The 25699-nt window shown below is 49.9% G+C and overlaps 2 protein-coding genes across 3 annotated transcripts; both read left to right on the forward strand.

Annotated features, from left to right (window-relative positions):
- The first annotated feature begins 1115 nt into the window (after positions 1-1115).
- On the forward strand, positions 1116-20505 carry PIAS4 (protein inhibitor of activated STAT 4). 2 transcript variants are annotated; one of them, XM_061355905.1, is made up of 11 exons: positions 1116-1274; positions 4434-4869; positions 9630-9714; positions 11433-11474; positions 11863-11953; positions 12316-12444; positions 12526-12631; positions 16065-16138; positions 16301-16461; positions 19622-19752; positions 20078-20505. In XM_061355905.1, the coding sequence occupies exons 1-11, from the start codon at positions 1248-1250 to the stop codon at positions 20281-20283; spliced, it is 1488 nt and encodes a 495-aa protein (XP_061211889.1). In that variant the 5' UTR covers positions 1116-1247; the 3' UTR covers positions 20284-20505. The 2 variants fall into 2 exon arrangements, with proteins under 2 accessions (XP_061211889.1, XP_061211890.1); XM_061355906.1 differs by having other exon boundaries at positions 1185-1278.
- Positions 20506-22746: 2241 nt separating this feature from the next.
- On the forward strand, positions 22747-23918 carry LOC133213697 (forkhead box protein L2-like). Its single transcript, XM_061356121.1, has 3 exons — positions 22747-23252; positions 23467-23639; positions 23729-23918. Exons 1-3 carry the CDS (start codon positions 22977-22979, stop codon positions 23904-23906), a joined length of 627 nt encoding a protein of 208 aa, XP_061212105.1. The 5' UTR covers positions 22747-22976; the 3' UTR covers positions 23907-23918.
- Positions 23919-25699: the final 1781 nt, after the last annotated feature.

A 25699-nucleotide genomic window follows, 5' to 3' on the forward strand; every position in this document is an offset into this window, starting at 1 on the left:
GACAGTGGCCTGTGCTGGACAGGAAGGGAACGCTGGATAGCCTGACCGGCCTGCCTAGGCGGCTGGTTAATTGCCTTTCTGCTTAATTAGCTGTGGTGTTGATAAGGAGGAGGAAGTGCTGGAAAAATTCTCCTGGTGCAATGTATCACCCGACTCCCAGGGTTCCCTCCTGAAGAGGATGCTATGTACACATAGAAATGGAGCAATTGGAGCCCAGGGAGGAAATATAAAACATAGGAGAAATAATTTCTACATAAAAGAGGTTTTTAATAAGTGATGGTTATTGGAGAGAGCTTTCCATGGTGGTAACAAACACTGACCTCGATGGGAGGGCTGCAGGATCTCAGGGCTGCAATCACCACCAAGCAGGATGGGTGTCGACACACGATGCCCCAGGGGAGTGTGACCAAAGGGACAGCATGGCACCTTCCACTGGAGCAGCTTGCTCCAAGCCCCTGTGTCCAACCTGGCCTTGAGCACTGCCAGGGATGGGGCAGCCACAGCTTCTCTGGGCACCCTGTGCCAGCGCCTCAGCACCCTCACAGGGAAGAGCTTCTGCCTAAGAGCTCAGCTCAGTCTCCCCTCTGGCAGGTTCAAGCCATTCCCCTTGGCCTGTCCCTACAGGCCCTTGTCCCAAGCCCCTCTCCAGGTTTCCTGCAGCCCCTTTAGGCACTGGAGCTGCTCTAAGGTCTCCCCTTCAGAAGCCTTCTCTTCTCCAGGCTGCCCCAGCCCAGCTCTCTCAGCCTGGCTCCAGAGCAGAGCTGCTCCAGCCCTCGCAGCAGCTCCATGGCCTCCTCTGGCCTTGATCCATCGGCTCCACGTCCCTCTTGTGCTGCTGCCCCAGAGCTGGATCAGGACTGCAGGGGGGGCCTCCCCAGAGCGGAGGAGAGGGACAGGATCCCCCCCATTGACCTGCCTCCCATGCAGCCCAGCACACGGCGGTGATCTGGGCCGGGTCATTGCGAGTTTCTCCTTGGGCCTGCTCCGGGCTGGCGGAGGGATCAGCACCGGGACCGGGGATCCACTTTCCGGTTAAAAAGGGTGCGCGGTCCCTTTAAGCCTCCCGGAATAGGCGGGGCCACTGCGCCTGCGCTGTGGGAGGGCTTCCCGGGGAGGGGAAGAGCGAGCTCGCGCGCGCTCGCGGGGGGATTCGGAGGCGGTGCGCGCCCTCAGCGCCCCTCCCACCGCTCCGCGGCGTCACGTGACTCGGCGGCGGCTCCCGGCGCGGTTGGACGCTGGAGGCCAAGATGGCGGCGGAGCTGGTGGAGGCGAAAGTGAGTGAGTGAGGAGAGACCCGGGCCCCGGGGGCTCTGGGCCGGGCAGGGCAGGGCCGGGAGGGGCTCGGTGGGGGCACTGCGGGCGGGAGGCACAGCTCCGGCCTCGTCCCTGGAGCCGGCAGTGAGAGCCGAGGGGGCGGCGCCCTGGTTCCGCCCCCCCCCCTCCATTTACTTCAGGGGCTGCCCCGCCCCAGCCGTGGGGTCCCTCAGCAGCTCCCGCTGGACCCTGGGCCCGGTTCGGCCCGGCTGCAGAGCCCCCGCCGCTGGGCTCGGTCCTGGGCCGGGCCTCGGTGTTCCCCGCGGGTAATTCCCAGTGATTAATTAGCGCAGGTGGCTTCCCCCGCCGACCGGCGGGCTCCGGCCCCCGCTCCCCGCGCACCTCGCTTTCTCCCCCAGGCCAGGCGTGCCCTGTGCTCCGCCGCCTCACCGCGGCCTGCCCCGGGCTCCCTGCGGCCGGTTCGGGGGCGGGGTGCGGAGCTGTCCAGCCGGGCCCCGCGGGTGGAGCGCTCGGGAGCTCTTGCAGCGGCCTCGAGGGGGATGGCGGTGGGACGAGCAGGGCCCTAGGCCGGGGTAGAGCGCTGCGTGGTGGGGGCGACCCCTTCGGCCATGGGGTGAAGGGAAGCGTCTTCACAGCAGACGGGCCTGAAGTTGTGTTGTGCTTCCTCGTGTTCTGTGCACACCCCCAGGCCTTGTGGGTGCCCTGCTCTGCCATGTGTTTCTCCTTTTCCCTCGGGGTCCATCTCCAGGAGCCAGGACTTGTCCACGTCCTGTCGGTGCCACAGAGACCTGGTTGGTGGCACACGAGTGGGCTTCACCCCACAGCCTGGCAGGGAATCTGGTGCTGAGGGTGCTTACAGAGCAATAGCAGCAGGTAGAAAGTGTTTCACATCTGTAGGGTCAGCCCATCAGTGAGGATGTGGTCAGATACCTGTTGGAATAGGATTTGGAGAGGCTTGTTTTAGGGGACATTGCCTTCTCCCTGTTCTTGGGCCACTCTCGGTGTGGTGAACTGTGCCCAATGCTGCAGAGAAGGGCATGTGCTTCCAGGGTGTTATGGTTGTCCCTGTAGTGGGTGTTTAATGGGCTCCGTGCCACTCACATGCAAGGATTCCTGGGGGAAGGAATAGGCTTTAGCATTAAGGATCTCAGTAGTTAGTGGGATGTCTCTTACTCATGCTATTGTGCAGGTCCAAGCCTTAGTGGCAGTTTCATTTGAAGTCACTTTGGTTACTGCTTAAATCTGGTCATCCTTCAAAATGGAAGCTGCAGAAGACCATCAGCTTGAAACTCCACTTTATGCACCAACAGTCCCTAGTGCCCCTTGGAATAGGAGCATGAGTGTGGGAATACCTCTCTGCTGTGCTTCTAGTGCTGCCGTGGTGTATTTACCTTTGCAAATGCACGGTTTAGCCTCCAAGTGCCTCAGAGAGGACAACACGCTCTCCATTTTGTAGTTGAAGAAAACTGAGACACAGAAAGTAGGTTTCTCCCAAGATCACTCAGGTGGGATGTGGCAAAGCAGCAGGATGATCCAGATCTCCTGAATCCTGACTCTCTGTCATTTAAAAATCCTTTCTTTCCTCTTTAAAGTTGTCTGAGAGGGGGAAAAACAACCCTCTCATCAAAGGTATTTTGGGACACATCATGACTGCCAAAGATTTTAACTACAGGCAGTGACGTTTTTGTAGCATCTTTTGGGCTTCCAGATTAAATGACAGATTTCATGAGAAAGGAGAAAATAAAATGGCATTTTCCCTGTAGTCTAATTCCCATACATGTGAAAGAAACGGCTGTTCAATGTTGCCGGAATCAGTAGTAGCTTTCTTAAGTTAAAATTTAAACCCAAAAAAACCCATCAAAACCCTTTGTTTTTGTTTTAGTCCAGAAAATTACAAGGCTCCTATTAACTTCCACAGAAATCTGATTTTTATACATGCTTTTTTTAACTGTAATCCCCATACAGGAGTGGAACATAGGTTGGATCTCTGCTTCTGCTTTGGTTTTAGTTTTTTACTGCAAGACAGCTGGGGTTTCTTCTTCAATTCCCATCCTTCCCACAAACCAGGGAGGATATTGAGTGAATCCACATGGATACCTATCAAAATATATTTTTAGGGCAGCTTGTGTTTTCAAAAGCATGTACTTGATAAGCGTGTCTTGTGCATTCGTAAAGCTGCTTTGGCATAAGAGAGAACTGAAACATCAGCATGAGCGGGCTCTAGCACAAATAATTCCTACTTCTTACCCTGATGGAAAATTACCTGATAGAGTCACCTGTGACCCTGCACCTGAGTTTCCATAGGAGCAACAGAGTAAAGTTTTGGAGACGGAGGTTGTTTTTTTGTTGCTTATCAAAGCACTGCAATCGATTCATCTCAGTGCAACAGCAGAGGCAGCTGGCTGTGGCCATGGGGGAGTGCTTGGCAAAGCACCCAAATAAGGTTTGGAGGCATTGTTCTCATGGGAACATGCTGCTCTCTTTAATAGTCTTCTAATAGCTTTCCATGCTCTAAAATATGTGATTTTTTTTTTCCAAAGATCCTGTAGGAATGATTCTGAAGGGGTTTTGCCCATGCAGGTAATGTACAGGTGCACTGAAACACGGGACAAAAGGACTGGCAGCTCCAGCTCACTTAAATGTCACTTGCCATCCACTTCCCATTCATTTTCTTCCTTTGCCTTCCACTAATACCAGTTTAGATGCAGTTTTTAATGTAGCTCTCACCTGAAGGTGCCTGGGAAGTCTGGATGCTTGGAGCTTCCATGCCCAAGGAGTTAAGGTGCTGTTTCAATGTGTGGGGACTGGTCTTTGAGGTGCTTTCCTTTGTGTTCACTCTTGCTTCCAGTTGACCCACCTTGAGGATTTATCTGTAGCATTTATCACAAATGATTTTTGAGTAATTGGTTGACTGTTTTGGCATCTCTCTGTTTCTTACTGGTATTTCAGTTGATGGTCTCCTCTATATTCACTTTACTCAGAGAAGTACCTAAGAAACTGGATGATACTCAGGTGAATAAGAGCTGGTATAAACAGAAGGCTTAGTGCCTTGTAAGGGAGTTTTGTAGTATTTTGGCTTATAGTTGTAGTATATAATAAGAACTGACACTCTGCATTCTTATAACTGTAAGGATGTTTTTACTTTTTTTCTCCCCTAGAACATGGTGATGAGTTTCCGAGTCTCAGATCTTCAGATGTTGCTGGGTTTCGTTGGCAGGAGTAAAAGCGGACTTAAACATGAACTAGTCACCAGAGCATTGCAACTGGTGCAATTTGACTGCAGCCCTGAGGTTTTCAAGAAAATTAAGGAGCTCTATGAGACTCGCTATAACAAGAGGAGCTCTGAAGCTGCTCAGCCCCAGCCCCAGCAGCACCGCTCTGCTGAGGCACTCTCCATGCACACCAACTACGACCGCGGGAGCACCATTCCCCGGACTACTATCCCCACCACTAACATTGACTATCCTGCTCTCTATGGGAAATACCTTAATGGACTGGGGAGGTTGCCACCCAAAGTTGCAAAGCCAGAAGTTCGCCTGGTGAAACTTCCCTTCTACACGACCCTGGATGAGCTGTTGAAGCCCACAGAATTAGGTGAGTTTTCAACACCCTGCTGCATTCACGTTGGGCTAGGTCTGGGAGAGAAAGGTGATTCTGGATTAAGTGTCAGAAAAGAAACAGTGTTCACAAGGATCTGTGGCAAGAGAGAGGCTGATTACCAGGGTGGTGGGTGCCCTCCTCTCCCTGCGTTCCCCCCTTTGAGGAGAGTATTTCTGTCTGGTTTCCCCCCCCCTTGCCTTAGAACAGGTCTGTGGTTGCTTTGAGATGTAATTTGCAATCCTGTCTTGTTTGGCTGTAGCTTTCCCATCCTTCGTTGCAAATGCTGCTGTATTGCATGGTGCGGTCTTTCCCTGTGAATCAGAATCTGTATTCCATCTCTGTAACAGGGCAGTGGATTGATGAAAATCATTCCATGTTTGTATCACACCTGTGCTAAGCCAGTCTGCTGGCACATGCTACACTCATGCTGTTTTCCAGTGCTTAAAATACCTGACCTAAAGCCTCCTATGGATGAAAGAGGGTGGCACACACAGAAAAGGGTATTTCTGACTCATTTTCTGCTTGTTGTAGCTATTTGTGTCTGATGCTATGTATTTTGAGCTAGGAAAACTGGAAGAAGTGCTTTTTTACCCACCCTGGGGCCAGGAGACTGATTTTTCATCATTTTAGTTCTGAGAAACAAAGAGGATTGTCACCAGTGTTCCACAGAATGTTCTTGTAGCAAAGGCAGCGTATATGAAGGAGAAGCATCATTGTCAGTTGCACCTCAGCATCTCACAAAGCCAATTTGTTGGTATCAGGCTTCACTTCTAAATGAAGCTGGCACTTGGGAAGCTGCTCTGTCTTTGCTAAAAAAAAGGTTTGATGTGCATGTGGATTGGAGGGGAAAAAAAGATAGATGAAGGTGTGATTGTGCAGGTACAAAAGAAGGAGACTTGGGTAGTTTTCATCTCTCTTCATCAGAATATACATAGTTTTCATCTTCGTTTGGTAGCTTTAAATCTATTAATGCTATGACTGATAAAACAGTTGAGGGGTGATTGCTAAAATAGATTAAATGCTCTTTGGGGAAGGAGTTAGTTCAGCCTTAAACATGGGATGGTATTTGTTAGTCAGAAACACAAACGTAGCGTTTGGAAGGAAAACAAATTCTCAAGAGGCAGAACCATCTAGAGGCAGGAGGAGAGCCTGGATGTACTTACTGTGATTAACAGATTTTGTTAAACATTGACGTTAAATCTTCTGCACCAGATCAGAAGCAAGGTCTCATTATATTGAGTAGTTGACACCTCCCTCGGGTCAGCTTGTTCCCTGCAGCACATTTGACTGATTTTCCCTTCTGATGAGAGTGGTTTCTGTGTAATGGTGGGGGATTGCTGGTGAGGAGCTGGGCAGGAGCAGAGCCTTAGTCTTTGTCCCAGTCAATGTTTAGAACCTAACAGCATCTTCCAGACGCTTGTTTAATTTTCCCTGCCTGCTGACCTGCAATCCCTTCTGCGAGAGCCAACAGAATGAAGAAGCTACCTGTAACAGCTAGCTGCTGGAATAACTTCTACCTGAGGAGTTATGCTTGTGTGGGGCTCTGTTTAGTGTGGAAAGGTGATATAACAAACTGCTCTGAGGAAAATGAAGCATTTTTCCATATGGAAGCTGCAGCAGTTTATGCTTCATTGCCCAGGTTTCCTGTTCTGTGTCTGGACCAAGCATAAACTCCTTGTCAACCTCAGAAACTCGTAACGTGGAACTATCTGAAAGAGATTTAAGATTCCAGATCCACTTGGAGACACCCAGCTGCTGTTGTAGTACCCTAGGCCACAAAAAGAGCTATTTTAAGCAGATAACCATGGTGGGAGTAGGGGAAGCTTAATTTATATGTTCCAGACTTCAATTAGAAGCATCTTTCATAATGACAAAGCTCTCTTGCCTCTCCAAGATGATTGCCTTGAGATGAAAGGTGAGGTGGGTGATGCCTGATTTGGCCTGTAGGCAGAGCAGGTTCCCTGCAGAACTATCAAATTACTATTAGACTTGTAGACAACGGTGGCTTCAGCTAAAAGGAGATAAATTAGGTCCCTTGCAAGCCAGCTAATACCTCATATTTGGTAACTGCAGACACAGTTTCAGTCAGTGGAAACATTGAGTTTAGCGTTTGAGTTATCTACATGAAACAGCTTCTGCTGCAGCTTTCTGGTCAGGTCTGAGGGCTCCGACATGAAAGAATTTGTTCTAATTTACTGAAATTGCTGAAATTCTCTGGGGTGGATAAGGCTTAAAATTAAGATTGATCAGATACCTTCTTAGAGGGAATGAATCCTCACATCCCTCCTGCGCTGTATGTTAAGTAGCTGACAAGGGGAGTGTTTGTGTGAGCTCCCTGGTGTCTGAGCACCTCACTGATAAGTGTACGTGTGCTCTGGCACCTTTTGGGGCTGAAGCAGTGTGAACAGAGTTTTTGACAGTCACAGCGTGCTGTGAGGGCTTCTGAAAGGGGTTTTTGTTCTGCACATGAGCTGCGACAGCCCGTGTTCACTGTAGATACTGAGGCTTCTGGTCTTCTCCTGGAGGCATGCCAGAGAAGACCTTGGGGTACAGCTGCAGGAGCACAAGGCCATGTAGCCTGCAGGGTCCTGCTGCTGTCTCTGTACACAGCCTTGTTTGGGTTTCTCCCTCTGATAATACCTGTGGTGGTGTTGCTCTTCTCTCATGTCTAAGTCCTAAAACTGCTGCTTCAGCTCCCCATCCCTCCTCTGAAGCTGGACTTCAGCTGCTATAAACAGGGCCACTGATTTTGTGGCGAAGGCAACTGCCTTCCCCTGCTGCAGGAGCAAACACCGCTGCCATGAGCGAACTCCAGCAAATCACAGCAGAAGCACATGCTCGTGCTGATGACCATGTGTTGAATGAGTCCTTCACCACCTTACAAATATAAAAGATGCTGTACAGTTAACTTACAGAATCCCAGACTGGTTTGGCTTGAAGAGACCATAAAGCTCCTCCAGCTCCCACCCCTGCCACAGGCAGGGACCCCTTCCACTGGAGCAGCTTGCTCCAAGCCCCTGTGTCCAACCTGGCCTTGAACACTGCCAGGGATGGGGCAGCCACAGCTTCTCTGGGCACCCTGTGCCAGCGCCTCAGCACCCTCACAGGGAAGAGCTTCTGCCTAAGAGCTCAGCTCAGTCTCCCCTCTGGCAGGTTCAAGCCATTCCCTCTTGTCTTGTTGCTAAGTAGCTGCTGACAACACTAGCAGTCCAGTGGAAGATGTCCCTGTCCATGGCAGGGGGTGGAACTGAATGAGCTTTAAGGTCCTTTCTAACCCAGACCAGTCTGGAATTCTGTTTGATGCATCACAATATCGACCAAATTGCCTGATTTGCAATTCAGGAGTGGGCTAGTTTTGATATTGGAAAACTTTGCTGGAGAGGTGACAGTGAATGTACTGGGTACTTCATGGGCTTTGACTTCCATCAGCATCCCCCTCTGGTTCCCGTTGGTGCTGTGCTCAGAAGGCAGGCGCTGTTTCTGTTTTCATAAAGGAAGAGTGAGCTGATAGAGATGCAAAATAAAACACGAACAGCTTCACAGTTTTTCTAATCAGGTTTGCTTTGTCTTTGTGTAGCTGAACAGAGAAGAGCATGTCCATGGGCAGTTATTTAAGCAACAACATTAAAATGAGAGTCCTAGTGAAATGCTTTACTCCTCGCTGGTGTTTTGGTCAAGAAGACGTTTTGTTGGAAACTGGAATTAAATTAAAAGTCCATAACAAGACCTTAGTTTTTGTTCTGAAAGCCCTTTTGTGAGTTTAAAGCTGAATTACCAAGGGGAGGTGTCTGTAGTCAGTGAATGATTCTGTCACCGTGTCCTCTGAGATCTTAGAGCTGCTGAGGTTTTATCCTTCCTTCATCTCATCTTACCCATACACAGTAAAGTGCATTTCCGTACTTTGCAAATTTTGGCATATTGGCCTTGAATAAACTCACAGTTGAGGTGATGCAAAGAAGAACACCCAATTCTTGTTAAAAAGATAATAAAAAAAAAGCTGTTCTATCACCTCCCATTGGTTGTGTTTATCCTGTGATTTTCACCAGCTCAGGGTTTGACTTCAGCTGAAAACATGCTCCAAGAATTTAACGAAATGTGTCTAAATTGAATATAAGGTACTAAGTGGAAGTTGTAACATGAGTTTTGCACATATTAAGCTTCATTGTACCCATGTTAAATTCATTTGATCTTAAAATCATCAATGGATGAAAGGCTACGGTTAACACTGGGTTCTCAGAGGAGCATGTCCAAAAGCCACTGCTTAACACCCTGCTGCAAACACACCCTGAAAGTTGTGCATTTAAGTCATGTTTTTTCTCTTACAGCTGTTTTTTTTGATGTTTTTTGTCATACTAAGCTGATCTTCTTGTTATTTATTGCTGTTTCCTTTCTTTTCCAGAATCAGTCTGGTGAGTTCATGTTTTCATGTCATGCATAGGTCTCTTCTTTTGCTGCTTTGAGCTCTAGTGATGCCACTCATGGTTTGTGCTCATGGATTATTTGGGGGGAGGAAAAATAAAGCAGCTCCAGATCCACTGTGTATTAGTGTGCAAACTGGCAAAACAGGCAAGGAATGAATAAGCAAAACTGTAATCAGTAGTAGAGTTACCAAAATGCACAATGATCAGCGTTCAGCTCTATGGGAGAAAACAAGACTTGGGAATAAGCGTAGCTCAGAACATCAGCGTGCTTCACAGTGTGGGAAGAGCTGGATGTTATCAGTTTGATGTACAGTCTCTTTTTTTCTTCTCCAGTTCCACAGAATAATGAGAAGCTTCAGGAAAGTCCATGTATTTTTGCATTAACACCGAGACAAGTGGAGTTGATCAGAAATTCCAGGTACTTCTCGTTGGGTATTAACAGTGCAGGAAAACATTGCTGTGTGATTCCACAGTGTTCCCCCTGTGGAAGCTTTTGTTCTGTTCAAGGAAACAGTTTGTTTGAGGACATGAGCAGACAGGCCACTCCTCATGTAAAGCAAATAGCTTTGGGGGAGGTGGGAGGTCCAATTTCAGCCATCTAGGTCCTGACTTTTCACTTCTGCTCCTCTAATCTTGCCTTTGAATAGTACATTTGGGCAGGAAAAGTGCTGTGAAATGGTTGGTGACCCAGGTTGTCTGCTGAGCTTATGTTGTATTTGCACATTTTTCTTTGCCTCAAATGTTCAAAAGCTACCCATGTAACGGTGCCCCTGAAAGAAAGCTTCCTTGTTGTAAAGGCTGCTATAGTAACTGTGTAAGAAAACATCTTGCACCGGTTAGGATTTACCCTGACCTCTGTCACGATACAACTTTTGATTCAAACAATGAAGCACCCTAGAGATGTCAGTGCGGGCAGTGAGGCTTCCTCTTTCCCTGACGTGTCCGCTGGCCCTTGCTGTGGGGAGAGGACAATGACACAGAAGAGGTCCTCAAAACTAAGCAGAAAACCCTTAGGTATTTTTCTTCACAGTAATATCACCCTGTTATGGAGTGGGTGAAATACAATGTTTCTTGACTATTCAGTGCTTGATTACTGTTGTGATCCAGTAGGTCAACAGAGGCAGTGCAGGGGAAGCTGTTTGAAGACTTGACAGAAGGGAAATGATAAACCACAGAAGTCTTTAAAAGACTACAGCCTTTTGTCATCACTGATTCTTGGTGCTCTTTTCTCCATGTATTCAGATTTGTGAGAAAACTTAGAGCCAGTGCCACAAATACTTCACAGAAGGGCTTTCAGTGAGTCTTTGCTTGTCTCAGATGACCACTCAGCATCATATTCCCTGGCTTGTGGGTGGTATCCACATGTGTGCCCCCCAGCTCTAAAAGTGCCCAGTCAGCTCCTGTCTGTCAGCTGAATGGAGGTTCCATCCTTTCCACCCCCGTTGTCTAAACATTCTTATTAAAACTCTGAGTTGGAATGTGAAATGCTGTCAGAGGCAACTCAAGACTCATTTGGGGTTCTTATGCTTTGTGTCCTGGCAGAAATGAGTGTATAGTTTCACCTGTGTACAAAGCCCTGATAAAATACCCTTGTTCTGGGGTCTTTTGCTTTCCTGGTACCAGCTGAAATCCTGCTATGATCAGCACCACTGAATTCAGTGATATTGAGGTTGTTCTGCTTGTGCCACTGGTTCCTTTGTTTGCATGAGCAGCTTTAGCTGAATAATTGAACAAAGAGAGTCTTGAAAGAACACTCAGGTAGTCCTGACCTTAAGTCCTAGCTGTGTAAATGCTTCCAAATCACCAAAAGGATGCCAGGCAAATTGATGGCTTTCACCTGACACCATTCCAGGTTTGAAAACCCAGAAATAGGCTGCAGGATTGTGCATTGGGGCGGGGGGAATCATTACAGAAACACTGATATTTGTAGGGGAATTGTACTATTTAAATGAAATTCTGTAAAGTAATTCTTTAAAGGTTTATAAAAAAACTCACAACAGCCTAAAACTCTTGAGTCTAGCAGAAGCGACAGCTGAATTTGGTTGTTCTGTTGTTTTGTGGGTGTTGTTTTATTTTGGGGGTTTTGGCTCTTTATATAATGAATATGAAGTTTCTGTTTCTTCTGTCATTTACTAGGGAGCTGCAACCTGGTGTGAAATCAGTTCAGGTTGTGCTAAGGTATGTCTGAGCATGGGGCTGATTTAACATGAGATGCAGACCATGGGGGAGAGAATGTACTGCCTGAAGACAGGAACTTTCAGTGTGGCTTTAGCAGTTACAAAGATAACTTAAAATAAGCTGCTTGTTCACATGCCTGACACAAGCTTCTTAAACTCCTTTCTAACCTCTTCCTACATGTACTGCTTGAGTCAGTGCTGTGGTAGAAACCGGCAGTGTCCAAGGCTTTGCTACCCAGGTACGAAGCCTGCATCTGATCTGGGAGAGCCAAGTGGAACTGGCTTTGCTTTGGCCAGATGAGGGAGCATGGGTTGGTGTGGTGATGTGCAGAGGGTTTTGAACACGCAAACAGTGTGGGGATATTGAGAGCCGTGTTGTTTCTTTCCAGAATCTGTTACACAGACACCAGTTCTCCTCAGGAGGATCAGTACCCCCCAAACATTGCCGTGAAAGTGAACCACAGCTACTGCTCAGTGCCGGTAAGTCAGCTCAGCTCGGAGCTATGACACTGCAACTGTGGAAGGACTTGTGTCATTTAGAAGGGAATTGCTTTACTGATGAATGCAGACAAGAAGCCAGAGTATAAAAGTGCACTGCTTAGTTTAAAGCTAATTTTCTCGTGAATTAGATGTGGTGTTAATAAACTGTTCTTGCAAAAAGACTCGGTCCTTTTTACTTTGTGCTTGGCCTGATTGTTCAGTTCCCTTCTCCCCCTTCCTTGAACAGTGTTGGTGAGTAGAATTCAGTGATGCTGGTGAATAGATGGATCCATATAGAAGCATCTTGAGTAAAAAAAGAAATGTGTTTGTGTCTAAGTATATATTTAATCTTTCTGCCTTAGGGCTACTACCCATCAAACAAGCCTGGAGTGGAACCTAAAAGGCCCTGTCGTCCTATCAACCTCACCCATCTCATGTACTTGTCTGCAGCCACCAACCGCATCACGGTTACCTGGGGGAATTACGGGAAGGTACGTGTGGAAGGAGGTGGCACAGAACTTCCAAGTGCAGGAGAGCAGTCTCACTCACTCTTTCTCTCCCTGTCTCATTAGAGCTATTCTGTGGGGCTGTACTTGGTGCGACAGATGACCTCAGCAGAGCTGCTGCAGAGGTTGAAAACCATCGGGATCAAACACCCAGAGCTCTGCAAAGCCCTTGGTGAGTATGACTGCTCTGAGGTGGTGGCATGGGGGCTCAGCTGGCTGCCTGTCACACTGCAGCACTCCTGACAGCCAGGAAGCCTGCTAGAAACCTGCTTGGGAACAGCTGCCAAGTTTTCTGCAGTTTCTTCCCTCCAGTTGTCTAAAACACTTTTTGAGTTGAGCAGCTTGCTAAGCTCTGTGTCAGTCACATGAAATCACCCCAGATCTGTGTGTGAGCACAGTGCTCCTGCAGCTCATGGCTCTCCAGAAGCTCTGAATCACTGGAGCTGGATTTAGAATTTGTCCTCAGGTCGTATTGTGGTGAGTGCTGCTGAGAGCCTGTGTCCTCGTGACACAGTGGCTTCACGCCTTCACCTGAGCAATTATGAGCTGACAAATGCTACCACAGCACCTCAGCCTTGACCCACACTATTTCCAAAGGAGGTTTCTGGAGCAAGGGATCCTGGTGAAAATCTGCTGCCCCAAGCCCCTGTGAATCCTTGGGGCTGGCAGTGGAATTTCACCCCCAGCACTTTCATATGCCTTGAGAGCTTCAGAGAAGAGATTATCCCGAGAGATGCTTATCCTAAACCACCCAGGTAAATCATCGTGGTATGAGGCAAATGCAAACCATGACTGAAAATGAGGGGAAATGATCTTCCTAAGGTAGAATCTAACTTGCAGTTCATGAGGGTCTGGAGGTGTTCCAGTTACTTCCTGGTACCAGTGAGAGTGTTTTTACTATTTAGTTCTGGATCATGATGGTCTTTGAAAAATCCTCTTCAGATCATGGACAACTCTTACTGAGAATAAGAAACATAATCTTGAAGGTAAACATTAGTTCACTGGGCAGGAGATGATTTGGGGCATGTCCAGTCTTCAGGCACCTAACGCACGTTGTGGCACATGTTGCTGCTTCAGCCAAGCTTTTGATCTTCATATGCAGTGCAGCATTTTTGCAGTAGATGTGCCACACCAGTGTCTGTGGCAGTTTTGATCATGTTCAAGCACTCTGACAGTGAGCACTTAAGACATAAGAAATGAACATTTCCATGTGTTAAATACTTACCATCCTCCAAAGCCCAAGGCACTGAGCAGAGGCTGGCTTTTGAGTTGTCCTAAACTGCAGAGGATCCTCTCATTTTCTTCTGGCACTTCTTGAAACCAGGCTCAGTAGTTTGTGCTGTTCCCTTTAAAGTGAGCACTTGCAGGATGGCCTCCGAGTGTGGCAGACAGGCCTGAAAGCAGCTTTACACTCACTAACAAGTGTGTGCCCCTGGTCCTGCTGCGTTAGGTAAGTAACAGCTTTGGCTGGACTGTGAGGCAGAGACAAGTTGCATTTGCTGACCAGATAGAAACATCTTGTTTCAGTTCCTTTGGCCTGTTACTGCTTGGCAGTTGTTTGGACATCTGAAACTGGCAAGAACAAGTAGCTGTAAACTTTGCTTTTATAGCTCAGATCTGTTCTGCAAACAACTGTGTCTCATGTTCCTTGTTATAGCCCTCAGTACTCACTGAAGCTGCCCTCTGACTTTGGTTGTATCTTGGGGCTGACTCATCTTCTGCATATGCTTCTGTCGACTTTAGTATATAGGAAAAATTGTCTGACAGCAGAGATGTTACACCCATGGCTGTGGATCCCAAAGCAGTCTTAAGCCAGCTTGATTCTGCTCAGGAAGTCCTAGAAAATCCCATTTCTCCTTCCCATGTATCATAGTAATTGATGCACAGAGAATGCTCTCACAAAGAACTTAACAAAAAAATAAAGCTTGGATGAAAAGTCTCCTAATGTGAAGAAAACCCCACCAAATCTTGTAGTCTCGTGGGACTCTCACATCTGAGAAGCCACTCTCTAATTAGAGCTGCGTGTAGCAGAGCTGCGTGTAGCCTCATTGTCTGGAGACACTTGTTATGATCTGAAAAGGTCAAAAGAAATGGTTGACTTGCTCCAAAGAAAAATAGTGATGGAAGTGTCAGAGGCCCTCTCAGAAGCGGTGGCAGCAGCAGCTGCTCTTCAGGAGTTGTGCAGCAGTTTAAAGCTAATTTTCTGTGTTCATTCCTCACCGTGATGCGGGACCTGCACGTCTGCTGCTCTTCTTGATTTGCCTGCAGCTCCTCTGGGTTTTCCTTTCAGGATGCAGCAGCGGGGGCAGGATTCTCTCTACCTCCTTTCCTAACATCTGATTCTTTCCAAACATAGTGCTTGTGACTGGTTTTGCGTGGCTGCCTTGCTCTTTGAGCTCTCTGCTCCGGTACCTTTGGGTCTGTTTGTGGTTCCTGTGAAACAGTCTGCTGGAATAAATGAGCTGGCCAGTGTGTAAATTGAAGACTTGCAGCCTGGTAGTGCTAAGAGGAGGCTTGTTTGTATGATGGGATGTGGTTTCCTGTCAAGACTTAAAAACTTACAGAGGGGAGATTTAGATTAGATATTAGGAAGAAATTCTTCACTGTGAGGCCCCTGCCCAGAGAAGCTGTGGCTGCCCCATCCCTGGCAGTGCTCAAGGCCAGGTTGGACACGGGCTTGGAGCAAGCTGCTCCAGTGGAAGGGGTCCCTGCCCATGGCAGGGGTTGGAGCTGGAGGAGCTTTAAGGCCCCTTCAACCCAAACCAGGCTGGAATTCTATGATTTGGTTGTATCCATGTTTGCTCACTTTTGGGGGGGGGCTTTCTCTGAATTCCAAGGGGCTGGGGCAGGAAGTTAACCCCATCCTACTGCCACTGGTCTCTAGAAGGGAATAAAATTCATTGTGCTTATGCTAATGCACAGATAAGCCTAAAGTGACTTCCTTCCAGAAGTCTTGCCATGTGCTAGAGCTCTGTCTACTCTTTCCCTCCCTGTGGGAAGTCCAGGTATGTGGGTGTCTTAGTTCCTTCCAAGGGGACCAAAGTTATCTCCCAGTTGGCTCCCTTGGTATAATATTAACACAAAAAGGTGCCTCTGCAGCATGCTTTCCCCTGCTTACCCAGCCTGGAGTTTGTAAGAGGTAGAAAGATTGCTAAGAGGACATTACCTATGTAGCCAGCTGATAGTAAGCAGCCTCATCCCAGCACTGAAGTCCACTCAGTCTCTCAGTCTCTTCCATTTACTCTGCCTGGATGAGAGGCAGAACATGGAGAGCTGTCATTGGGGTAGGAGGGTCTGCAGGAAAACCTGAGCTTCCTGGCTGACCCAGAAGTGCTCCATGACCTGTGCCTGACCTGCCTCATCATGCTCGAGGTTTTCAGCTAGCCAAGCAGTGTCTGTGCTGAGCTCTGCAGGTTGCACAAGCCTGGTCCATCACAGCATCTTTCTGTCCCACCTATCTCTTTTCTCTGAGGTTGTCATCCATGGGGAAAATGCCTCCTGCACAGCCAAGGGCTGTTGGTGAGCTGCTCAACCTGTGCTACACCTTGTTTCCAAGGGTTTAAGTTTGCATCTGTTAAAATCTGTGCCCTCTACTCTTCCTGCAGTAAAAGAGAAGCTACGCTTGGACCCAGACAGCGAAATTGCCACTACAGGTGTTCGTGTCTCGCTTATCTGCCCGGTGAGTCTTTGCAATATGTTTAGTCTGGTTTTGTCAATAACCCCTTCTCTGTTGCCAGACCAGCTCTGCAGACTACTGAACCCTTTGTGCTTGATACTGAGAACTCTCTGGTGATGGCTTGGGTGGGTTTCATTGCTGATCTCCTGCTCTTTGCCCCAACAGCTGGTGAAGATGCGGCTGTCTGTGCCGTGCCGGGCAGAGACCTGTGCACATCTGCAGTGCTTTGATGCAGTCTTCTACCTACAGATGAATGAGAAAAAACCCACGTGGATGTGCCCTGTGTGTGACAAACCAGCACCCTACGACCAGTTAATAATTGATGGGTGAGCACACTTGCTTCTCTAGCCTTAACCTCTTTCTTTTCTCCACTGGATGCAGCACCATGTCTTGGTCTGTGCAGCTGATTGAAGTTCACCTCAAAACAGAGTTGGAAGCTTATTGTGCTGGCACAAATTGTCTCAGTGTGTTAGAGCAAGGCTTGACTGTCTGCTGCTTGTAATTTTTGGATTACATTATGTTGGGAATTAAGTATTCCCTGCCTCACTGTTCATCAGGCTGATGAACCCTCACAACCAGCCATCTTGGTTGACAGGTACTGAGATGCATGGAATAAACCACTTTAAAAGCGCCCAGTAAGATGATTTTTGATAGGAAATATTTTCCTGTTCTCTTGTTGGTGTGAGGTGCTCATCAGCTCACCAGCAATTCTTGGCACGCTCTACAATTGATTGGGGGATCTTCTCTGGCAGCTGTTAAACAGAATGTCCAGCCCTGGAGATGGAGGTACAAATGCAGGATTTGGGAATGTTTTTGTACAATCTGTTCCAGTACAATTTCTGTGGACATTGTGTCTATTTTAGTGCCAGGGATGGGAAGGATGCCTCAGTAGGAATTAATTCTGTGGTTTGTGTACCTGTAGGGCAAAAAAACAGGAGGCTCAGATACACTGGAGGGACAGAATTGAAATGCTTTGGATATATTGTCCAGGGTGGAGGTTTTGTGGATCCACCCTGGCTCCCTGGCCCTCCCTCTGGAGCCACCCAGTGGCTGAGCCTGTGCAGCAGGACCTTGGGGTGCACTGGGAGGGAACAGGCTTTTGGTACAAGACTCCCGGAGTGAAGGGCAGAGAATGAAATTTTGCCCCAGCCATGCTTTTGGGCCCGCTGCCTCCCTGCGTTGGGCAGCAGCACAGAGCCCCCCCAGCATCCCCGTTCTCAGTGTTCCAGTGAGGCAGTCCCTCTCTCTGCATGAGGGATCTTCTCTTTCTGCTGTCTCATTTTGAACACAGTTGGAGTAGTGCTGTAAAAGCAGAGGTAGGAATTGAAGCAAATCTTTTCCAGACAGCATTTGGGAAGAGTGAGGTGGGAGATGTACGTCCTAAACACTGCCAAGAGTTCTCTGGACTTGAATTGGGGAAAGGTTGTTTTGGACTTGGCACTCTGATTTACTGTCTGTATGGGAATGCTGCCTCCCGTATCTCTGGACTAGTTTGCTCTGTCTCTTTACCAGAGAGAAGGGCAGAGGGCTCACCATAAGCTTGCAGAGCTGGAATGCTACAGTTCAGCACTGCAGGAGCACTTTGGACACGATGCTCCTGTGTCTCAGTGAGGTTTGATACTGGAAAAGCTTGAAAATGCAGCTGTGTGCCAAGAGGATTACTCTGAAAACCAGGAGATTTCCCTCTCCCTGGTGCAGACCTGGTGGATGGAGTCCTAGATACAGACTGCAGAGCGAGCTGGGCTGGCAGCAGGGGCCACCTGAGGCAAGCCAGAAAGCTGGCAACGATGCTTGTCAGCTCCAGAAATATGGGTTCTTTAGAGAAGAGCACAATAAATTGCCTGGCTTTTGTCCAAGAGTAAAGGAAGGAACAAGGAGTGAATTAATGCCAACAGAAATCTCCACCCACCCCCCAGAAGAAGCTGCTTTGCCTCGGAGCTCAGAGAGCCTGGTTCCCAGGCTGGGACCACTGACATCCACAGTGGTGCAGCCAAGCAGAGAGCAGCCCTGAGGACTGGTGGAGCAAGATGCATGGTTCTTGTCTTCCTGGCTTGGATGATTGGCCTCTGATCCAGGTTCCCTCAAAAGCAGGAAGAGTTTAGAGGACTTGTTCAGGTGCACCTAGCTCCCTTGGCACACAGGAGCAGATGAGTCTCCACCTGGGTGGCATATTCCCAGGGCCAGGCTGGTATTCCTAGCATTGCTGTGTTTGTAGGTACTGATCTGATCCAGGACTTGTGGCTTTTTAGACTGTGTGAAGCAGCTTAGGCATAGAGATAACCTGTTTGCTTTGTCCTCTGGCCAACACCGACAGGAAAATCCAGTTCCTTTGAGGCCTCTAACAAGGCTGCTGAGACTGAAGGGGAAGGTGTGAGGGGCTGGACTGTGGAACCTCTACAGGTCAGCCATGCACATGTCCCTCCTGGCTGCGGAGGAGGTTGTCACTGGTGAAGGCTCAGTGGATTTCTTTGTGCTCAAGGCTGGATTTCAGTGTAGTTCCGTTGGATGAAGGACTTCCCTCCAAAGTAAGCTGGAGGGAACCCGGCAGTCTCAGCTGGAGGGCTGGTAGTCAAAAAAGGGGCACAGGCTCCAGAGGAGGTGAGTGGTTGGTCGAGTCTAAGCTCCTCTGGGCCTTGCCAGCTTGGTTGGAATTGCAGCCTTGGTGGTTGCTCAGCTGGGTGATGACAGGACCATCTGTGGAAACACGTTTCCTACTTGAGCTGGGAGAAAGCAGCAACTTTCTCCCACCACTGTGCTGCAAATAGTTCTCTGGAGCTTGTAAGATTTTTGCTACTTGTTCTCCTTCATACCAAAGGGAAATGCTCAGGCCCAGGAGTGCATAAGGCCTCGCAGAGCAGTGGTTCCAATAGCAGGTCCAAAGAAACACCCCAGGCGAGGGGTGGGACAGGTCAGAACGAAGCAAGGACCCAGTTTTGGAGGCACAGTGAGTGGAGGCTCACTCATTCTGGTCAGTGTCTTTGTCATTGGGGTGTTTTCAGTGGGGGGGACATGGGGTTTCTCGCTGTTGCAGGAGGCTGCATGTATTGTTTTGGTGGCTGCTGTGGAGGCTTTGGGAAGCAAAAGCGGGGAAGTACTGGAGTGCTTAGTTCTTAATGTAGGGTGTTTTGTCTTTGCTGATGCCTCGGTGTGAAGGTACCTGCACCAGCCCTAACCCGGCTCTAGATGGGGCATCAAGAAGCCTGGAATCTTCTGGAATACTGAGTAAAGGGGCAAAACTGTCTTCTAATGGCATATAATGAAACTGTTAGTTCCTGGGTCAGGTTCGTTGTCAGAAGGGACTGGGGAGTGGTTTATGGGAATAAATCAAGCCCTTGACTCAAGGTCCATCTGCTGGGCAGCCTTCTGCTAACACCACATTTCTATTCAATTTAGGGCCGCTGAAGGTGAAGATCCCGTTTAAGGGCCATCACTAAATGCATTCTGATTGCCTCAAGCTTACTAAATGGCATCTTTCCTCTTGTCCAGGCTCCTCTCAAAGATCCTGACAGAATGTGAAGATGCGGATGAAATCGAGTACCTGGTAGATGGCTCTTGGTGTCCCATCAGAGCTGAGAAGGAGCGGAGCTGCAGCCCTCAGTGTCCCATATTAGTTCTAGGTGAGCATCTCTAGGGGTAAAGACTTGAAATTACTGTAGGAAACGTGCACTGCAGAACTGGAGTTCCCCAGCTGGCTGAGAGGGTGGTCAAACCTCGAAGAGGCTTCCTGGGAAGGAGGTCGATCCTCAAGCCTCTCCTTGTTTGAGGCATTCAGACAATGCCTTTAATAACACGATTTAGCTCTTGGTCAGGCAGTTGGACTGGGTGATGGTTGTAGCTCCCAGCTGACCCAGTCACTGCATGGCTGTGGGAGGTGGAGCGTGTGGGAGCAGACCCTCAGCTGATGTGAGGTGTCTCAGTGTGCCCTCTCTTCCCCCTCCTCAGGTTCCTCTGATGTGAATGGGCTGTTGCCCACCCCCAACACTAACGGTGAGAACGGTAAGGCCACTGCAGACGTTGTGGATTTAACACTGGACAGCTCCTCCTCGGAGGAAGAGGAGGAGGAAGATGAGGAAGAGGATGACGATGATGAGGGACCCCAACCAAAACGACGCTGCTCTTATGAGAAAGGTTTAGTTTCTGCCTGCTGACTGCGGAAGCAGCTCTCAATCTCAGAACGGACAGACTTGAATACTCTGGTGCTTATTAAACTGGAGGAGGGGGATAGCGTCCTTTCCCATCTCATCTCCCTTCCTCTCTCATCTCCTTTGACCTTCCTATTCCAAATTAATCATTAAAACGAGAGAAAAAGAAAACAAAAAGCAAACAACAACAAAAAAAAAGAAAAAAAGAAAAAACAAAAAAACAAACCATTGAGCTGCTGCTTGGTTGGAAAGAAATGACCCCACTCAAAGCCTGATCCTGAACTGGAGTCGGAAGCAAGGAAGGAAAGTGTCTTCAGCCAGGCAGTCGGAATGCACAGCTCCACCTGCACGTCGCCAGGACACCCAACTCCGTGCATCTCCAAAGCTGTGTGCATTTTAATGTCTTGTTAAATAACCATTCCTTAATTAATCTAAAGGGGTTTGCTGGACGTGTGAGTCCGGGGTGGGGCGGGAGGGGGGAGCCAGGGCGGGTGGGCGAGGGAGGTTTGTATAACCCAGGAGGCTTAGAAGGGATTTGTAGGGGTTGGGGATGGGGGGCATGGGGTGAAAGGGGAGAGACGTACAATTGGAATCGCACTGTTCTAGATAGGAGCTCCAGCAGCTCTGCACCTCATGTAAAGAGACATGGTTTGAATCCTTTTAAGCTAATCCGAAGGTAAACGTAGAAATTGTGCGTAGTGCATCGCTTTAGTTGAGCAGAAGCCATGGGGAGGGGTGGGGAGGGGCTCGAACCACAAATCTGTTGTATTTTTGAAGTGCAATAACTTGGTGTTTTTGAAGACTTAAAAAGGGCTGCACATTCCCTTTTCGTTGAGGCGGCTTCGGTTCTGGAGGTGGTGGCAGTGACCTGCAGGACAGCCGGACGCCTGGCACGTGAGGAGGAGCAGGGCAGGGGGGCGAGGGCCTTCGACAAAGGTGCCAGGTGGGGGAATCTCAGTTTCTAGCCAACTACCTCGGTAAACTCCAATTCAGGTTTCTTTCAGTCACGACCCAGTGCACGGCCCGGCACCGGCGCTGCTGGCGGCACTCTTGGCGCAGGGTGTTGAGGACAGAGCCGAGGGACGATGCGGACGGCGCGTTAACAGCCTCTGGGCTTTCCACTTCTCTGTTCAAGACTTTGGTCCCAGACCCAAAAGCTACTGCTATGCTCTTGGTGGCAAAACGTCGTTACTTTGAGTTTGCAAACGGGGAACCTAGGGAACTTTTGTAATTAACTTGACACCTCTGAACTCTCTTTTGCTTTGGACCTCGCTGGCTTTTCTCAGTGCAGAGGGAGAAACACTGGAAGCAGGATGGGTGGCACGCAGCAGCCGTGTCCCCATGCCCAGCACCAGGGCTGCCAGCACATCATCATCTTGTGCTGCTGCGTGGAAACCTCTGGGTGAGAGGTGCCATGGGGAGCTGCTGTTCCCGGCTGCCAGCACGGTCCCAACCCTCCTGCCTCCCCTTAGGCCAAAACAGCACCAAACCCAACCCTGTGCTTGGGGAAAAGCAAAGCACGGCCAATGTCACCTCACCAGAAAAGCCACCGAGGTCCCCCCAGAGCGATGCGGATTCCTTGTAGTGATGCCCCAAAGTACAGAACTGATTCTCTAAGTGCTGCCGAGCAGGAAGCTTCCACTGGGGGGTTTGGGAGCTTCCTCTCCCGCTCTCTCCCAGGGCTCATCCTTGCTCCCAGCCCTTCCTGCCCAGCTCCGTTTCGTCTCCTCAAACAAAAACTTGAAGGCAAAAGGGGCTTGGGGGGTGTTGAACCCCCCCGATGTCCCCTCAGCATCCTGCGGGCGCGTTGTGGCCGGGGGCAGCCGCACCACGAGCCCCCCCCCAGCGACGCTCTCGCTTGTTCACCGTGGACTTTCCTTTTCCTTCCCTCTTTCTCTTCTGTTTGTGTCTGGAGCAATACGTTGTCAGGGTTCAGCGGGGTGGGCAGGGGGTTAAAGCAAGCGTGGGTAGGGCTCGGAGCGTTGGGGTTCGCTGGCTGAAGTTCGGTGGCTCGGTCCCTGGCTACACGGTAGCTTTAGAGTCCACTTTTTGTTCCTAATATTTGTGTTCTAATTTAATTGCTTCTTACATTTTCCAGGCCAAGCCACTGGTTGGAAACATCATGGTTGTGTTACTGCTTTTTGTGTTTGAGTTGGCCAGCTCTTCCTGTACATATGTTTGTTTGCTTATATCCTGTTTCTTCCCCCCCCCTTTTTTTTTTGGTGTTTTTTTCTTTTTGTAAAGAGAAGACAAAAAAAAAGAAAAAAAAAAGAAAAAAAAAGAAAAAATACAAAAAGAAAATTATTTTTCTTTCCCTCAGTACACATTCTTCAAAGTTCAAATTATAGTGTTTGTTAAATAAAAAGAAAGATTTACATTTAACGCGGTGTTGCCTTTGGCTCAATGGGCTTTCCGCTCACCCCAAACCCAGCTCCGTGGGGGGTTATGGATGCAGTGGGTGCAGGAGGAGCGGCGGTGGCCCCACGGGCACCTCGGTGCCACTTTGAATTCCTCCACCTCCATTGGATTAATCATTTTATTGATGAGGCTTAGAGGTCCAAATCCCGCTAAAGCCGCGGCTTTGCCAGATAAACACCCGCTTTGGAGGCAGCCCGTTTGTGAAAACACAATTAGCCGAGGCTCTAATCTGCACTAATTACCGCCCGGGCCCGCTGCGCTCCCCACGCGCCACCGGGACCATGGGGGACGCGGGGCCCGGGCAGCAGCGCCCGCCCGGGGCCTCCTTCACCATCGAGTACCTGCTGTCAGCGCAGGGGGACCCGGGGCTCAGCCCGGAGCCCCCCGGCCGCAGCCCCCCAGCACCTCCCCGGCCCCCAGCAGAGCCCGGGGACAAACCAGCGCAGTCCTACATCGCCCTCATCTCCACCGCCATCCTCTCCTCGCCCGAGAAGAAGCTGCTGCTCTCCGACATCTACCAGTGGATCATGGACAACTACCCCTACTTCAAGAACAAGGTGAGTGCCTCCCAGACCCGTTCTCCTGGGGTTTGGTAGGGTGGTGATGGGTCAGGATGGGCAAGCGGGGGGCTGCGCCCACAGCGCTGGGTTTCACTCACCCCCTCTCCAACGAGCCCCATCCGGCATCCCCATCCTGGGCTGGTTCCCGTGTGCGGGTCGGGCGCCGTTCACTCTGGTGCCTACTCCTTGGCTGATGGCCCCCTCGGCGCAGGAGAAGAGCTGGCGCAACAGCGTCCGCCACAACCTCTCCCTGAACGAGTGCTTCGTCAAGGCCGGGCGCAGCGACAACGGCAAAGGGCACTTCTGGGCCATCCACCCGGCCAACCTGGAGGACTTCGCCAAAGGGGACTACCACCGCCGGCGCGCCCGGCGCCGCGTCCGCAGGTCAGCGGGGCCATGGGGGCCCATGGGGACCGGGGGGGGGGGTTCTGGGGGCTCAGGGCTGACCCGGCTGCTCTGCTTCCCCCTCACAGGGTGAACGTCGGCTTCTACCACCCCTATGCCCTGTACGGCTGCTGCTGCCCCTGGTGCCCCCCGGCACGCCCCGTGCCCCCCCTGGCCCTGCCGCCTGCCCCCCAACGCAGCCGCTGGGGATGGGGACGGGTTCCTGCTCCCTGGGGTCCCCTCCTGCCCCGGGCCCCTTTCCTGTAGCCCCCACCCTGCTTTGGGGGTTGGAGGCAGGGGAAGCCCTGATGTGACCCCCCCAAACCATGGCAGGGATGCTCTGGATGTTGCCTGCCCCGTGTGTGTGTGTCCCCCATCACCCCAAGGGGTCTCCAGGGCCCCCCCTTGGGCCCCCACTGGGATGAAGCCTGAGCCCGGGGTTCACATCCCAAAGAGGGACCACCCCCCCGAATGGACCTGCTGCCTCATGTCCCCCATCATGGAGGGGTCCCTTCCACCCCCCCTGCCAGCACAGGCACATATGGGGCTTAGACCCACCAGGCCCCTGCCCTAATTATTCCCTCGCTAATTGCCCCTGACGCCCCTAATGAGCCTCGCGGCTCCCAGGTGTTAAGTGGCATTAGGGCGTCTCGCTGGGGAAGGCGACTTGGCCACTAAATCCCGGGAGATAAAACCCCAAAGCCCTTCGCGCTCCGAGAACTAGGAAGCTTATGACACACGGTAATCCCTAACCCTGGATGGGTCCTGGGGGGGGGCAAAGGGGGGGTCCGGGGTGATGGGGCTCGCTTGGGAATGGGGGGGTTGGATCTTGGGGTCCCCTCTCCATGCCTCAGTTTCCCCACTTACAGCCGGTCCCAACACCCATGGGGGGGGTGAACCCCCCAAACCCCATCCCCGAAGGCTCCTTAACCCGCTGCCATCTGGGGTGTTTGCCCTGGTCCTAATCTGTGCCCCCCCATCACACCTTAGTCCCCCACCAGCAGCTTAATGGGGGGAGATGGGGAGGGGGGTCCACCCCCCCATCCTGCACCACCACTTTACAGCGTGGGGGGGGTTGTACCCATTGGGGACACTGAGGAACAGCACCAGGAATGACCCCCCCATACCCCACCCCAAATCGGCCTTAAAGCCCCCCAAAAACAGAAATACCCCCCAAGAAGCTTCTTCCCTCCCCCCCAAACATCACCACAACCGCTCGCTCGGGTGTTTTTAATATATAGTTTATTTTCTTTTCTGTTTTTAAAGCCCCCCCCCGAAAAAAAAAAAAAAGTGCAATTTTTATTATTTTAATTTTTATCTTTTTTTGTGTTTTTTTGTTGTATTTCTTTTTCCTCCTCTCCCACACTTTATAAAGAGCTATCAAAGTTACAATCTATGGAATGTCTTTTCTGTGCTTGTTTGAATATAGATAGATTTCATTCTCCGTCTCTCTCCTCACACCTTTCGAAACCCCCCCCCCCCCCCAAAAAAAAGAGACCACAAAAGTAGTTTTTACACATAAAAACCGCTGCAACCTTGCGAGTGCTTTCAATAGAGAAATCTCTTTGAATAATTATCTTTATAGATAGAAAGACGCAGAGAAATAAAAACCCCAAAAAACACAAAAAGGGGAGGAAAAGAAGAAACCAAGAAGTGGCCCCGGCTCGAGCATCCTCGCTTGGGCTCACCTGGCCCCGTCCCCCCCCTTTGCCCCAGGAGCCCTTCCAGCTCTCGCTGTGTGTGTGTATATATATATATATATATAATCACTATAAAACACAACGTTTGCTACAGTTTGCCCCCCCCATTCAAAACGGTTCCTCTTTATTAAATAAACCTTTATAATCGAAAATATAAATAAATCCGAGCTCCGATAGAACTTTTATTTGCTTTTAAATACCCAAATCAGGTGGGTTTTTATGGGGGGGACGCACACACACACAACCACACACACGCACGCACTGAGTGGTGGGTGCTGAATGGGGATTGAAGGGGGGGCATCAGCCCTTTACCCTGCAGAACCAGCCCCCCCCACCTCAATCACAGGGACCCCCCCTTAG

The sequence above is a fragment of the Neopsephotus bourkii genome, unplaced genomic scaffold (assembly GCF_033783945.1).
Source record: "Neopsephotus bourkii isolate Nb327-2 ecotype Australia unplaced genomic scaffold, CSIRO-AGI_Nbou_v1 NB_838, whole genome shotgun sequence".
Classification (NCBI taxonomy): domain Eukaryota; kingdom Metazoa; phylum Chordata; class Aves; order Psittaciformes; family Psittacidae; genus Neopsephotus; species Neopsephotus bourkii.

Excerpts from the sequence above, each read along its gene's own strand:
- PIAS4 (XM_061355905.1), top strand. The coding sequence starts at position 1,248 with ATGGCGGCGGAGCTGGTGGAGGCGAAA. Across the intron at positions 4,870-9,629 it reads GTTGAAGCCCACAGAATTAG|TTCCACAGAATAATGAGAAG; the intron begins GTGAGTTTTCAA and ends TTTCTTCTCCAG. Across the intron at positions 12,632-16,064 it reads AGAGCTCTGCAAAGCCCTTG|TAAAAGAGAAGCTACGCTTG; the intron begins GTGAGTATGACT and ends CTCTTCCTGCAG.
- LOC133213697 (XM_061356121.1), top strand. The coding sequence starts at position 22,977 with ATGGGGGACGCGGGGCCCGGGCAGCAGCGCCCGCCCGGGGCCTCCTTC. Across the intron at positions 23,253-23,466 it reads ACCCCTACTTCAAGAACAAG|GAGAAGAGCTGGCGCAACAG; the intron begins GTGAGTGCCTCC and ends CCCTCGGCGCAG. Across the intron at positions 23,640-23,728 it reads GCCCGGCGCCGCGTCCGCAG|GGTGAACGTCGGCTTCTACC; the intron begins GTCAGCGGGGCC and ends TCCCCCTCACAG.